Here is a 15,432-nt window from a genome sequence, read left to right on the forward strand (position 1 = left end):
TATTTTAGAGCGAACTTCTTTTTTTTTTCAAACCAAAACAATTTTCACCTGGAATTGATAAAACGACAAGGAAACGTACAAGTACCTTGTTATACACTGTGGTGTTATTAGCTTGCATCTTACAGAATTACTACATGTCGCTTCAAGTTAAAACAAATCAACTTTTTCCTTCGAAATAACATTCGGTTGAATCATGTTTTTACTTTGTTTAGTATTATGGCGTTAGTGTATGTGCGCTGTAAAGAATATTGAGTAAGCTTATTGATAAGAATAGTAATGATGTTATTCATTCCGATTTATTCATTTCGTTTTCGTACGAATGATTCACCGTCATTCCTATTTTATGTTATTGATATCAATTTCTTAACTACTGTTTTTGATTACCATACTCGTTGTTGTTATCGGATCGGTATACCTATTCCAGATGTAACACATTTGTTTTACATAATAACCAGTAAAGCATCTTGAACGAAATTTATGTAATTTTTTTTGGAAATTTGGCCAGAAAAAAGTTGACGAAATCTTAGAGAAATCTTCGGAGATCTTACATTACATTAAAATTTTACATTCATATTTGATAAATGCAGCTATCAGATCCCAGCCTGTAAACATTTGCATTAAGAGATCTTATATCCATTTTTATTATTTATTGTATCGATTCTACACATATTCAGATAAGATAAGCTGGTGGTCTAAGACCTCTAAGACTGACGGAAAGGTTCTAGAAACACAATTTGTTCTTAAATCGAATACTAAAATTTCTTAAAAAAAAACTCAAATTTTCTAAGTTTAAAGCCTGGAATCGGAAATTCGGAGAAGATTTTGTTGTGGGCTTGCAGCTTCCTCGGATTAACTGTTAAAATTTGTTTCTTCTTCTTCTTTGTTAGCATTTATTTATCCATTGCTGGCCTCCCCTAATTCCTTCCACTCTTCACGCTGCCAGTTTATTTTGGTCCAACATTCATCAGTCCGCCTAGCAATGTGTCCAGCCGGTCTAGCCCAGTTCCATCGACATTATTTGCTACATGATATCAACGACTTTGCTTTGTTGTCCCACTTTCTCATGTTGGTTTTCGACCAAAATACACTGAAATCGTTCTCATGTCTTGAGGATTCCTATCTATACAATTTTCGAGTAAGTGCACTTCAAAATTTGAATTTTGGGTGAATCAGGGGATGAACAAATGAAATAAGAAATAAATTTCAACCAACTCTGATATGAGAATGTCGTGAATCACTCACATATGACGCTGCGTTTGTAGCTGATACTTCAAACTTTGAATTTGAATTTAGAATTTGAGTCAGAACTCTTGAGGAATTATTTTCGAAGACACAAATGATCCAGATCCAGAAATTATGAGCCTGGGTAAATTTTCCCATCAATATGCGGTTTAGCAATTATTACGAATGATCTTGGTACGTCAAAATGTAGTCAATATTTTCACAAAATGGCTCAATCTCACATATGCAACCCATAGGCCTCGAAATCCCGTTTAGTCATTCTTAAGGTGACAGTTATAAAAATTCCTCTCTACTGTGATATTGATGTGATATTGTGGTTTACGGAGTAATATGTCAAATGTGATCAGATGGATGGTGATAAGAGATGAGAGAAAAAAAGGATCCTGCGATGCGCGTACCACTCTTTCTATAAGAAAGTTGTTTTTTCCCTTGCATATTAAATTTAAGGAATGCAGAATTTTGCAATCCATTTTTCTTTCTTTCTTTTATACATTCGTTAATTAATTTACACTTTTTTATCAGTTTTGATGCAGACAGTTGGCTGTAATAAACGCCAAGTTCTTGCAAAATATATGTAATGCATATATTTCACTTGCAGATATTAACGCAGCATTGCATCCTACATCAACTATGTACATGTCATTGTACCAATAATATATATAAAAAAGATGTTTTCATATGCTGAAATTTCCACAGGCAATGGATCAAAAAATATCCCATAAATTTATAACGATAAAATGCTTGACTCTTAGTATTTCATAAAAAAAAAATGTGAAGAGAAGACGCAAAGATAAAGAAAAATAAAAATATCAAAAAATATAAATAATTTTTCGTCCATCTACTACAACTGTCGTGTCTCATGCAACTCAGAAAAGAAGAAAGAAAAAATGTAAAGAAAATATAAATTCGAAAATTAATTTTTATCAAAGAAAGAACAAACAACAATGCATCAAATGGTCAAATTTGTAGAAACAATCGAGAAAATCCAACCATCGAACATCCAGCAGCAGAAGAAGAAGCGCAACCGAATAAAATTGGCAACCATTCACCGAAACATAATAAATGTTGTACAAATTTTTCAAGAAGAATAAGAAAAATACCTCAATGGATTTTAATTCCAAATAAACCGACCAACCTTTTATGTATTTGGATAGCTATACTATACATATATTGTTGTATCCATATCTATAGAGCGCTAGCGAGCGCTCTCTGCGTGTATGGGTGTGTGTGTATATTATTTTAAAAACTATATCACCGAACTCAGCCGTTATTGTTGTGCATCCAATTCCATATATGGTAAAATTGTCGACGCTTTACTGCTTGGGAAGTCGATGTATTGAATGTAGCCGGTCGGTGGGGAACCATTTATATACGCAATGGATGAGAATTTTTCTATCATAACAGTTCGTGTTCTCGTACAGTGAACATTAAGAAATATTTTTAAAAACAAGACAAGAAAAAATATTTTTTATTTAATTTCATAAATTAAATAAAATCACACGAAAGAAAAACACACGGAAAAACTTATAACAATTAAGTGCTATTTATTTTGTAATTTTAGAAAAGCCAAATAAAACCAAATGTAAGTAAAATTTAGTTCTATCGAAATGAAAATGGAATTTTGGAAAATTGGATCGAAATTTTTCTTCTTATTTTTTGTTGAGTGATAAAAATGTCTATAATCAGTGCAATGACATCAAAGAAAAGAAAAACCCAGCCGCGATGTGGATATGTGGATTAAAAAAAATGATATGCAGAGTGTGTGTGTGTTAATATTATCTATTGACTTGGTATTACATGGATTAAATGGCGCGGCATTTGAAAAATGACCGTTAAATAACTGTCGAAAAATTCGAACAAAACAAACGAGATATTTCGTTCAGGGTGTTGTTTTTTCCTACTTCTGAGCAAAAAGTTTCAATGACAGATATCAATAATAATCGTTGAATTTCTTGTCTACACCTGCACGTCATAATTTGCAGAGACTAAAAAATCAAATTATTCAGTGACGAAAAACAAATTTAAATTTCGTTTCTATCTCTAACGGTCGTTTTCGTTCAAAATTTGAACCGGGACCGAAAATTCATTCAAAAATTGAGATTTTCTCCGAAGTTTATTGAAACGTCCAAAATCAATGTTAAATTAATGTGTGCGCCCAAGGTGAAGAAACTTTAATGAGATTCGAGATTAGAATATGATCTCTCTTTTTTCGTGTGAAATTTTATAAATAATGAATAAAAGGCATACCGCGCTCTGTATGTGATTTGAATCGAATGAATCTTTTTTTGTTTTAATTGAATGGAAATCTGGTTCATTGTTTTTCCATTGAACTAACTTGTAAATTAGAGTCTTTCTATTATTTATTTTTTGCTCGCTTCGATGGGATTAACAATGGAGAGAAAGAAGCAAAATATATTAGACAAACGTTTTCATTGCAATTTATACATCTATTTAGCATTGATCGTTTTGCTTAATGAAAAAAAGAAACACGAAATAATTAGCAAGGTATACAAAAAAAAACTACATTCAATGCCTACAATCCTACATTTATTTGTGTGTTGTCGTTTTAGCGATATTTTTTCTTGCATAAATTAATTATAAAGGCCTTGATGGTGATGACTGGAAATACGATAACTGCATTTCAATTCGATTTAAAAAAAAAATCTATCGATCACCAGATTGGGTGTGCTCGATGAAGTGCCAGACTTGACACTCTTTCTCTCCACCCAACTTCGATCGTATCGATGATGATTACAATCTTATAATTTACTTTCAATCGCAAATTAATGATTCAAGTTCTTCGATGATGATGTCACAAAAGCCGGCAGTTTCTTTTCCAACGAAATTCTCTCGAATCTTGATTGTAGAGGAATACAATTGCCCAATTTCTTTACGCCTTTCCATTTCCGATCAATGAAACAAAGTCCATTGATATTGTAACAATTATAATTATTGTACAATGATTCGTATGGGTTCATTCAAGATCCAAAAGAAACAACAACAATATCCCCAGAAAAATTAAAATAACAAATCGCACATTCATAAAAACATCCAAATCCAGCATTCAAGTTACCAAATCGTATGGAAATAAATTACGAGAAAACCTACAACACACTCCACCCATGCGCTTTTTGCATAAATTCTCCTCACTAGCCAAATAAACCACATTGTAATATGACAAAAAAAAATGACACATTGTTTCCATCTCTTTTGCCAACGATTCTTATCATCAGTCTCTCCTTTACCGCATGTTATTCGTAGAAATTCAACATTCATTTCAACATTGCCTTATATGGTCAAAGTGTAGCGATTGGTTGGATTATGCGCATTTGAATGGTAGGGATTCCTTCCATATATATGTTACAGTTGAAGATGAACAAATTTGGTTGTAAAGTTGTGCGATTGTGTGAGAATTTTGATTAGATGTGTGTGTGTATGTGTTGATTGTTGGAAAATATTTTCGAACGTTTCGAAGCAGCGTCCATGTTCACATCGACACTTGTCGTTTGGCCGTTGACGTTGAAGCTGCGCATCGTTCGCGTTTAATAAAATCTTTTTAAAAAAAATAATTTTGTTTGCCTGTGCGATTTGATAGACAATTCTATCAGTTTAATTCATATTGTAAAAGTACTTTCATTTAAACAAAAGGTAAATTAACCTTCCAACAATCAATATTGTGCATATTTAGTGAATAATTTTTGAAAAGAAATTGTGAATTCTCGGATTTTTCCCATCTAATATTCGGTTTTATTGTGAAGGGCGTTGGCATCAGACCGGTACCGGCATTTTATACATTCATTTTGTGTAACTGATTCCAAGTTTTTCGGTTTTCGAATCGATTTTCGACCGAAATTAACTAATTTGCAAAGTATCTGCATTGATTACAGCGATGCTTCCACGTTAATTTCTTGAAAACTTTTAATTCTAACGGTCGCATTTCTAAAATTAGCTGTACGCATCATCGACCACCGCATCGTACGTTGCTTCGCGTTGAACAAGTTTCAGTTCTTTTTTTTCTTTTCATTTTTTTTTTTTACTTTTGGGTGTGTATGAGTGCCGTTTATACCAAAAAAAAAATCTCATTCGGTTCTGAACATTCCTTAATTGAATTTTATTGATTTTTTGATATGGGAAATATAATAGTGTGACTACTCTGTGTGCATTATTTGGTTGAGAGTGAGGGAGCTTCAACACAAATAATTTCAAGTGCAATGTCTTTGGAAAGCATTTCGATTATTGATCTATTTTTCCCACACTTATGCACACACATACTATGTATATGCATCCGCTGTGTATGAAGCTCATGGTCGGCAATTCATTGTCAAGGTCAGGAGCACTGAACGCTCAACCATTCTTTTTCTGTTCGAGAATTTACTAAATTAGTTGTCCTGAAGAGGATAGGCGAAAATCTCGAATTTCGTTATTTATAGCGAAATCAGGTGACACACTTTTTTACCTTTATCAATCGTCGTCAATTGTACATGATGTAATCCGACGAATTTTTTTTTTTTTGTTTTATCTTATCTGAGTCGGCTTTGCGTCTTTAATGCCATATAATTCATGTGATCGAAGATAAGAATTCCGAATGGTGTTAAGGTTTCTCCTGTACGAATTTTGTCACTTCTCTCCAACCGAATCAACCGTACAGATCGATAATTTATTTTTTTGTTTGAATTATTTCGATCAAATTTCCAATAACACTCAAGTTGGTCGCAGTTGTTCTGAAGTGACTTTCGAATCTAATTTTTTTTTTGTTTCTTTTGTTTGCAGAATAAAAAATGTGTGACGAAGAAGTAGCCGCTTTAGTCGTAGACAATGGATCCGGTATGTGCAAAGCCGGTTTTGCCGGTGATGATGCACCCCGTGCAGTGTTCCCATCCATCGTTGGTCGCCCACGTCATCAAGGTGTTATGGTCGGTATGGGACAAAAAGATTCGTATGTTGGTGATGAAGCCCAAAGCAAACGTGGTATCCTTACTTTGAAATACCCAATTGAACACGGTATCGTTACAAACTGGGATGATATGGAGAAAATCTGGCATCACACCTTCTACAATGAATTGCGTGTCGCACCCGAAGAACATCCAGTGCTCTTGACAGAAGCCCCATTGAATCCAAAAGCCAACAGAGAGAAAATGACCCAAATCATGTTCGAAACCTTCAACACACCAGCTATGTACGTTGCTATCCAAGCCGTTCTGTCACTGTACGCTTCCGGTCGTACCACTGGTATCGTTCTAGATTCTGGTGATGGTGTGTCCCACACTGTACCAATCTATGAAGGTTATGCTTTGCCACATGCTATCCTTCGATTGGATTTGGCTGGACGTGATTTAACCGACTACTTGATGAAGATTTTGACTGAACGAGGTTATTCATTCACCACAACAGCCGAACGAGAAATCGTTCGTGACATCAAAGAGAAATTGTGCTACGTAGCACTCGATTTCGAACAAGAAATGGCCACAGCCGCTAGCTCCAGTTCATTGGAAAAGAGCTACGAATTACCCGACGGACAAGTCATCACAATCGGAAACGAACGATTCCGTTGCCCAGAAGCTCTATTCCAACCGTCGTTCTTGGGTATGGAAGCCTGTGGTATCCACGAGACCACCTACAATTCCATCATGAAGTGTGATGTCGATATCCGAAAAGACTTGTACGCCAACACCGTTTTGTCTGGTGGCACCACCATGTACCCGGGCATTGCCGACCGTATGCAGAAGGAAATCACTGCATTGGCCCCATCAACAATGAAGATCAAAATCATTGCACCGCCAGAACGTAAATACTCCGTATGGATCGGTGGCTCGATTTTGGCATCGTTATCGACATTCCAACAGATGTGGATCTCCAAACAGGAATACGATGAATCAGGTCCATCCATTGTTCACCGAAAATGTTTCTAAATTTTCAATTTACTTAAAAAACAGATTGATAAAGAAAACAAAACAGATAAAATGCAACATCAAAACAAAACAAAAAATACATCAACTACAGATTATGTCATTTATCTTTCTCTTCATTTTTTTTTCTTATAAATTATTTATAAACGAAAAATCGTTGAAAGCACATACAACAACACTCGGTTGATTTGGGCAAAGTATTATTAAAAAGAGAAAAAAGATTTCGTTTGTAAACTTTTTGAACAAGGAAAAAAAACTTTTTTAAGAAAGAAACTTTTATCAAGAACGTTCGTGGGTTATAATATACTTGGAACACATACACACCGCATAATTATAATTATTCATTTTTCCAAGCAAACATCAAGTGACTAGAATTAAAATTTGCCTATAAAACAAAGAACACATCTCTTTCCAGTATATATATATATCTATACATATAAAAAAAACGTTTTTTTTAGTCATTTCGTGCAAACAACACCCTCCATTCTTTCAAAGCCCAAAACAGCCGCAAAAAAGACACATTTTCATTCCCTTTATTATAAAAAAACAAGAAAAACGATTTTTTTTATTCAAATAAAAACAAGCATGTGTTCGTTAAATACATAACAATTCGTCTTTTTAATTAAACCCGACCAATCATTTCCACCTTCTCCGGTTGTCCAATTATCTGCCCATTGAGAATTGGAAATTGTGCCTGAAAGACAAAGTAACGAACAACTTAGATGACTTTGAAGTCTTTGAAGGAAAACTCAATCCGTATACAAATCATTCTCTGTCGCCAATTAGCTGCAAGTACTTTTACGGAAAGTTGGATAAGAGGCGAGCAACGAATCGGAATATATGAATTTAACGCTTCATCAGACTCGAACTCATGGTAAGCAGGAAACACACAGCAATATACACATTCGTTCTTCCCACAAAACAATTTTATATCGATGAGGGGACGATCGACAAAGAGTTTTGAAACTTTTCTGAACAAACTTGGTAGAACCAAAAAAAAACAAAAAAAAATTGTTTTCATTAAAATGCTTCAAACAGTCTGAATCCGAGGCTGAAAATTTAATATCAACTCAAATTGACTTTATTTAATGTGTGTCATGGTCATAGGAAGTATTATAAACAGTCTGAAATTAGTCACTTGAATCAATCAATATGTTATGTGATTCAGGTGTTACCGGCTTTTTTGTAACATAGTTGCAAAATATTTGCATTTTAGTGAGAGAGTATGTGCGTTGAATGACCGTGTACGAACGAATACACACCTATTACACCATATTTTCATGTGCATACACTTAACGTTGAGGGGGTAAAATGTGTTCACCATATAAATATGCTGCCGGGCATGAGATGATTGAATTTACAAAACATTAGTGTTTGTATATGTTGCCGGCTCCACTTTTATAATAGTGAAGAATCGGACAAATTGGCGAAAATGTTGAATCAACGGAGGAGGCATCAACACCATTTCCGCACTTACTGTGAGACGCGAACGAATTACTTTTGTTTCTCTTTTGTTTTTGCATAAGACCAGCCTTTCCTACACCACACAACTCGGTACTTAGGACATCGTCATACAACGAAATCAATTTGCAATTCAAAACTCTTATTATTAGCAAGATAGGAAATACATTTTCGATTAGGGTTTGTCCGTCGTTATTATATACAAGTCTTGCATGTTGTTTCGATTAGCAGGGGAGTTCAATCAAATACATTTATAGTTCGTTTTTTGTGTCACACACATAGGTCATGGGGGAGTTTTTCTGCGTATTTTTAGCTATGTGGAATATATGACTCAGCCGTAGACACAAAGTGATTTTACTTTAATGAAATGGTCAAAATCAAATATTTCAATTCATCAAACTAATGACCGTGGAGAGCAAAAAAACTGTTGGCATTTTTATGCGAAAAAAAAAATTGACACACGAAGTTGATCCCTTTGTCGATACGAAAAGGATACGATGATACAGCGACACTGCAGAAAAATGGTTTCATTATCAATGGACAATAAAATTGTAGCGCTACAGCTACAGAATCGACCACTTTGCGTGTCCTGAATCTATGATCTAAACGTATGAACGAGTGCGTGTTTGTTGTTACAGTAAAATTCGTCTCTTTATTTCAAAATATAAAATTTTCTCTTAAATTTATGATTCCATTCCGATAAAATATTCTTTTCTGTTTGCAAAACCAATCAAAATCTACGGTTTGTTGCGCTTTCTCTCTTCCACCTCGATGATGCTGTCCAAAACATTTTCCAGTTGATTGGTTGCTTTAGACAATTCGGTGTTGTCGCTGTATGTGTCTTCGATGATGTCCTTAACGATGTGCAAAAGTTCTCGGAAATTTTGCATATCCGTGTCGATGACACTTCCAGTCTCACATTGATCTTCGCTGACCGTTGGTAGATTTTCCTATGAAATCAACATTTCATAAATTTCAGATTCAACGGGACTGCCGGTTCAGGGGTGCCGAACAACTTACTTTTTTGTCTTTGATGAGACTCGACGATCGTTTTGTATGCAACCAAGAGCTGACATCACTAATCGACAAATTGGAATTGTTCTGCTCCAAAAAGCTTTTATTTATCTCAGCTCCTTTTACTGGAAGGAATTTTTGTTTTAAAATGAAGTGTGATGAAGAGTGATGAGCACGCAAAAAAGTGTGTATTGCACATTGTACGTGTAAAACAAACATTTTACTTCTGATACGTACTTTGTACATCTAACACGTAGAACCATTGGTTTTATATTCGGTTCATCAACGACGATAAGACCAATGGCTCACTTATCAGCAAATTGTACATGTTGAACATAAAATTGTACGTGTTAGTTGTACAAAGTACATATTCGAAGTAGAATGTTTTTAGAAAGCCTGCGTCGAGACTTACGTCTACAATATACATGGAAGATTTTACTTTTAGGTGATTCGTCACACTTTAACGTTTGTTCAAAATCTGGCGATTTTTCTAGGGAATTTACCACAAAGAAAAATCGCCAGTACGCGAAGGAAATCCAAGAAAAATCGCCAAAGTGTGAAAAAACGCCTTTTGTTACATTTTGTAAAAGGATAGATTCCCTAGCTGCCGTAATTTGCATGAGGGACTTAGACAAACATTTAAACAAAAGAATTCCAAGTCTCTAATGTAAATTACCGCACAAAAAAATCATTATTTTTGGTTGATTTGTTGAATTACCACGAAAAATCACAAGAGTATGAAGAAACACCATGAAAAATCGCCGAAGTGTGAGGGAATACCATAAGGACAAATTTACCATTCTATGTGTCTCTCGGTGTTTCTTCACACTATGGCGATTTGACTTTGACGATTCTTCACGGGAATTGAAGAGGCATGGCAGTGAATGATTAGGATTAGTCATGTCAACTACTATCGACAGCTACAGCCGCGACAATATCAAGTATGAACTCTGAATTTTGTGTTCTCATAAGCAATGCCTTAACATACCAAAATCAAGAGAAGTTAACAGTATTAATAATGATGCTGGGTGGTATATGCTCATGGTGCGTCAAATGATACTTCTGAATCGCAATGATAAATTAGTGAGAGTACGAAGTGGTTATTATTTGGAATGTATACGTTTGGTATAGGATTGTGTGGACAAGGTAGGTGTCGACATTTATATACGGTCAATTCATTTGGATAACGGATTTGGAAGGAAGGTGTCATGTGCGATGTCTCAACTTACAAATTCAGTTGAATTTGATGACTCACTGACGTTACTTGAACGTGACTTCGAACCTAATTAATAACAATTTGAACTTGGCACATTGTGTTTAGTGGAGGGCAGACCCTTATCCGTACGTCTGTGGGATTGTTCTTTTTCATGGGAAAAAATTCCATATTTTCAAAGGTGATTTCGATTCAATTGTTTCGACTGTACCGGAGGCTAGTGAACCAGTAATTTCGCCAAACAAATGGTCTGAAAACCTTGGTTACAGAATGATAATAATGAGAGTAAGGGATGATACCAATAACCAAGGTTAGGCATGCTTTTGAAGTCGACCGCAAACGTGAAGGATGAAAGAGGTCAAAGAAACCAGAACTGACTGAAACGAAAATTATTTTATTGAGTAGAGCAAGAGGTCCATGGTTAGGCAAAAGAGAGATATCAAACGATAAATCAATTATAACGGTCTCCAATTAGTTGAAATGCAAGAAAACTTCTGAGTAGAATAACGGTTTCAATTACAGAAGCGACTTACTTGCAGCATTACCGATGGATTTTCTTGGCTTCTCAGCAATTTATAGCTAGAGCTAATAGGGTAACAATGAAAGACAAGGTGTACATTATCCAATACTATAACAACCCTCATTTGAGTACGTTTCAACTGATTCATTATCATTCGAAGTGTTTTACTTACATGATTTCGATAGGAAGACATCTGTTTGCGAGTTAGATTTTCGAATGATGGACGGATTGCGATATGGTGTACTTGAGGTGGGAGATACTGTCGAACGCATCTGAAAATTTACCGAAATCTTCCGTCAATTACATCCAATTCGACAGGAAAACGAAAACGGTAAACTCACCGAATATTCTTCGAGTTGATTCACAATTGTCTTAAGAGCCACCAAATGATTTTCGATAAGTTTCTTGGTCTTTGCATTATTGCCGTTGCCATTCGTGTCCAGGTCGGCAACGTGAGCGCTTAGCTTTTCATTTTCGGATAAAATTAGTCCGATTATCGAGGACAGTTTGCCTAAGTTAACGACGAAAAGGAAGAAAAAAATATTTTTAAAGTCCGAAGCCGCATATGATTGAATGGTCTTACATTCAATTTGATTTGAATTTCGTCGGCTTGCAAAGGACCCTTGGCTCTGTCGTGAAACATTCTGATTGGTGATCGTTGTGAACTCTTGTCGGAATTCACTGAAGTTCGTTTTGATTGTGGTCATTCCAATCGATTGAATGCGTCCGGACGATGTACCATCCCTGCATCCGAATACGTTCCAACACTTCTTCAAGAACAAACGGCACTTATTCAGGATGTATGCATCTCCCAGTCGATGGGATATTGTATGATTTTCGGTATTTGCGTCTGTACAGAAACATTCAAAGCATAGCGAATATCCGGTGCAAACGGTACATTGCAACCGTAGTCCTTTTATATCCGTTTTACAAAGTGAACAATCGACAGGATGTACAGTGTCCTTAGTGTCGGAAATAAGTTGTGATATTGCCATCAGCTGGGCATAATTGCGAAATATTGACTTCGATTCCACCCAGAATGAAGTGAATTGATATTCGTTCAGACCAACGATGCCCGGACACTTGAAACGAAATTTCATCTCAATTTAGCAAAATACGGTTGTCATCATCAACCACATACCTTTGAAAACCATTCGTCAATGACGTTGCTTGGGTGCCAATCCATATCAAATTCACGATCAACGTGCAACAAAATATGTGCCACTTTTGAAAGCATCTCCTTCAGCCGATAACGAGTCACACATCGGTTGTGATCACAATTCAGTAAAAAATGTTCGTAGATGAGGTCCTCTTGGCCGGCATCCTTACACAGTATTAACAGGGCCTGTTTCAAGTCATATAATCGGATGGACCTGTCGATGGTACAATGTACCGAGTTGTTCCTGGAAGTAGACGAATTGGGTCATACACGACTGGTGAGTACAGTGTTACGGTCTTACGGATTGAATATTTGTAGAAGATATTCCGTTAGTGTTCGCGCTGTAGATTCGATGCATCCACTCGTAAAATTTCCTTGTTTCTCGGCAGCAAAGAACGCGTCGTGTATTACATTTTCGAGTTTCTCTTCGTTAATTTCCTGCCGATCGATTACGGGTGAGTTGAGTTTATAAACGTCCAACACTGATAGCACCAGCTTGTATGGAATGTGTTCGGCTGGAAATGTAAAGATGGGATTACCAATCAGTAAAACAATTCCAAACGAAATGTTTGAGCAAAGAAAACAAACTTTTCAACGATTTCTTTAGCAATGCCAATTTGTTTGCCGTTCTGTACACGGAAAACTTTCGAATATCGCAAGTCAGTTCGTATACAATGCCGCTTCTCTGCATGGTAGCAATCAACACAATATTTTCGAAGATTTTCAACAGATATTACGGCAACATCTAAGATAAAAACAAAACAAGTCGTTTTAACGGATGATTTGAAGATGACACCAACACTAATTGATTTGAGTTTGAATATTATTTTCCAGGCATAGTGAAGTTGGCTGTGTGTTTAATCACACAGAGAGATGGTGAAGGTGGCCTCACAGTTCTCCGTTTTTATTTCGTTTTAACTCCGTTTAGCTCGCCGGTTTAATTTGTATTGTTTAGTTTTCAGTTATGTAAACGTCACATAAGCTGAGGCAAAACGGAAGACTGTGAATTCAGACTAAGGCTTTATTTCCTCTTACCAAAAAAGTACTCAGTGTGAGAGATAAAATTGATTTTTCTTTTTAAATTTATTTTGTTCAATTTATAGCTTTATCATGGCTCCCACACGGAGTAGTTTTGTTGAGCGAAAAAGGGTACAGAGCAAATCCAAATCGACGCAGCATTTCCCACATTGATGTTCTTTGCAATTGTCTCGACAATTTCTTTCAATTCGATAAACATGCTTTTCAATTATTTTATTACTAACAAGCAAAAATTACATCATTTTACATGGGAATTATAAGTTATAAATTGCGTTAAGCTGATACTGAATTGAAATTGAAAGAAAGAATAATTTGAATGAAGAAATTAAATTGTTTTTGAATTAAACCTTGTAAATTCAAAATCGTATCTAAAGTCTGTAATTTCAACCTTTTTTGCTTCCTTCACTTTCAAATTATGCTTCAAATTATTATCAAAATCCGGTACCTGGGCTAAAATTAATTTAAAAAGTCAAAAATTTTAAAATCATATCTTAGGCAGTTTATTAAAAAAAACTCACATTTTAAAACGTAATTATGAAGTTTGATATCTTTCAAACCCTCTCCTTACTTTTTTCCACCTGCGAGGACTGTTAGATCACTTCCATCCTTTGTTACAAACAATTGGGAATTAAATTTACTCCAATCTAAACCAATTTAGCCGTCCTATCAATTTCCATAGCTAGCGGTTTAGAATTGCTTTACTCTGTCATTTAATCTTTACAATTTTTTATAAATTCCATTTTTCAAGTTGCTGGTCCTGCCCTTGGACTAATCATACCTAGACTGGAATTTTGTACGATAAACTGTGGTCCCCACAGCAGTTTGTAAAGATTCACAATATACAATTTCGTTTTTTTACTGACTGCGCCGTATGCGAGCAGTCTTTTTTTTCATTTCACGTAGAGTTTTTCACTAACATATGTAAGCGTTGAAAATTTTGAATTTAAATTTTTTGCGCTAATTTGCCCACCAATACTCACACTACTAAATATTACGTATTTCATATCGATAGAGACGTCGCGAAACCAAAACCCATGGCTGTCACCGTTATAACTGAATTGCTTTCTCTTCATTTAAAATTGTTCTAAAAATCTATTTTACGAACATTATTGAGTCCTTCAAATTTTGATTATAACGTTGTTAATTTTGCAAATTTATTATCGGTTGGTCATTAGAAGCAGGGACTAAAATAAGGATTTCTGTGCAGGTGGGAAACTTTTCGAAGGGGTGCCTAAACACAAAATCTTGGGCGCCAAAGTAACAATTTTTTATCCAAAAATAATATCATGCGTTCAGGACGTTGACGTAAATATATTTTACGATTTAAAGGGAATTATTCCTCTGACCGTAAGTCTAGGGTCTTTCATCCAAAAAATCATTCAAAATGTAAAGTCTAGTCAAGTTGCCGATCATACCTAATAATAATCTGCAATTTTCTGAAATTTAATTTTTCGGTCATGTTAGGGGTGTATTTTTACCTGTGGAAAATGCGTCCACAATATGACCTAAAAATCAAATTCCAGAAAATTGCAGATAATTATCGGTTTACTGGACTAAAAGGTGTTTTTGGTAGAATATCAGCCCCAAAAATCACAATAGTGGTGAGTTTTTGGGTTTGAGGGTGAGTTTTGTCTATAATTTATATATCTCAATGGATGTAACTGAAAAAAGTCTCAAGTAACGTCTGTAACATCTGTGTTTTTGCAGAATTTTTGGACCCCTACTTAGAGGTAAAAATATTTATTCAAATATTCTTAAGCCATTTTAAAAAATCTGAGTAAATTACATGATGTAGGCACATTCCATGAAGACAAATCAAGTGACCGAAAACGGTTGTAGCACTTTTGTCTAGCATATGGAAAAAAATCATTGAATTTTT

General features: G+C 35.2%; 2 protein-coding genes across 6 annotated transcripts; one reads left to right on the forward strand and one right to left on the reverse strand.

Annotated features, from left to right (window-relative positions):
• Window positions 1-2,640: 2,640 nt before the first annotated feature.
• On the forward strand, window positions 2,641-7,574 carry LOC119070068 (actin-5C). Of its 4 annotated transcripts, none has more exons than XM_037174363.1 (2): window positions 2,641-2,824; window positions 6,013-7,574. In XM_037174363.1, exon 2 carries the CDS (start codon window positions 6,021-6,023, stop codon window positions 7,149-7,151), a length of 1,131 nt encoding a protein of 376 aa, XP_037030258.1. In that variant the 5' UTR covers window positions 2,641-2,824; window positions 6,013-6,020; the 3' UTR covers window positions 7,152-7,574. The 4 variants fall into 4 exon arrangements, with proteins under 4 accessions (XP_037030258.1, XP_037030257.1, XP_037030260.1 ...); XM_037174362.1 differs by lacking the exon at window positions 2,641-2,824 and adding an exon at window positions 4,630-4,890; XM_037174365.1 differs by lacking the exon at window positions 2,641-2,824 and adding an exon at window positions 5,526-5,681.
• A 1,667-nt stretch (window positions 7,575-9,241) lies between these two features.
• Window positions 9,242-13,339, reverse strand: LOC119070072. Of its 2 annotated transcripts, none has more exons than XM_037174370.1 (8): window positions 13,104-13,337; window positions 12,817-13,030; window positions 12,498-12,759; window positions 11,940-12,438; window positions 11,698-11,867; window positions 11,529-11,628; window positions 9,630-9,748; window positions 9,242-9,559 (listed from the first exon to the last, which is right to left on the reverse strand). In XM_037174370.1, the coding sequence occupies exons 1-8, from the start codon at window positions 13,204-13,206 to the stop codon at window positions 9,347-9,349; spliced, it is 1,680 nt and encodes a 559-aa protein (XP_037030265.1). In that variant the 5' UTR covers window positions 13,207-13,337; the 3' UTR covers window positions 9,242-9,346. The 2 variants fall into 2 exon arrangements, with proteins under 2 accessions (XP_037030265.1, XP_037030267.1); XM_037174372.1 differs by having other exon boundaries at window positions 9,438-9,559; window positions 9,626-9,748; window positions 13,104-13,339.
• Between the last annotated feature and the right edge of the window lie 2,093 nt (window positions 13,340-15,432).

The sequence above is a fragment of the Bradysia coprophila genome (assembly GCF_014529535.1).
Source record: "Bradysia coprophila strain Holo2 chromosome X unlocalized genomic scaffold, BU_Bcop_v1 contig_45, whole genome shotgun sequence".
Classification (NCBI taxonomy): Eukaryota; Metazoa; Arthropoda; class Insecta; order Diptera; family Sciaridae; genus Bradysia; species Bradysia coprophila.

Excerpts from the sequence above, each read along its gene's own strand:
- LOC119070072 (XM_037174370.1), bottom strand. The coding sequence starts at position 13,206 with ATGCAGAGAAGCGGCATTGTATACGAACTGACTTGCGATATTCGAAAG. Across the intron at positions 12,760-12,816 it reads CTTCTACAAATATTCAATCC|GAACAACTCGGTACATTGTA; the intron begins GTAAGACCGTAA and ends GTCTACTTCCAG. Across the intron at positions 9,560-9,629 it reads GTCTCATCAAAGACAAAAAA|GAAAATCTACCAACGGTCAG; the intron begins GTAAGTTGTTCG and ends TTGATTTCATAG.
- LOC119070068 (XM_037174363.1), top strand. The coding sequence starts at position 6,021 with ATGTGTGACGAAGAAGTAGCCGCTTTAGTCGTAGACAATGGATCCGGT.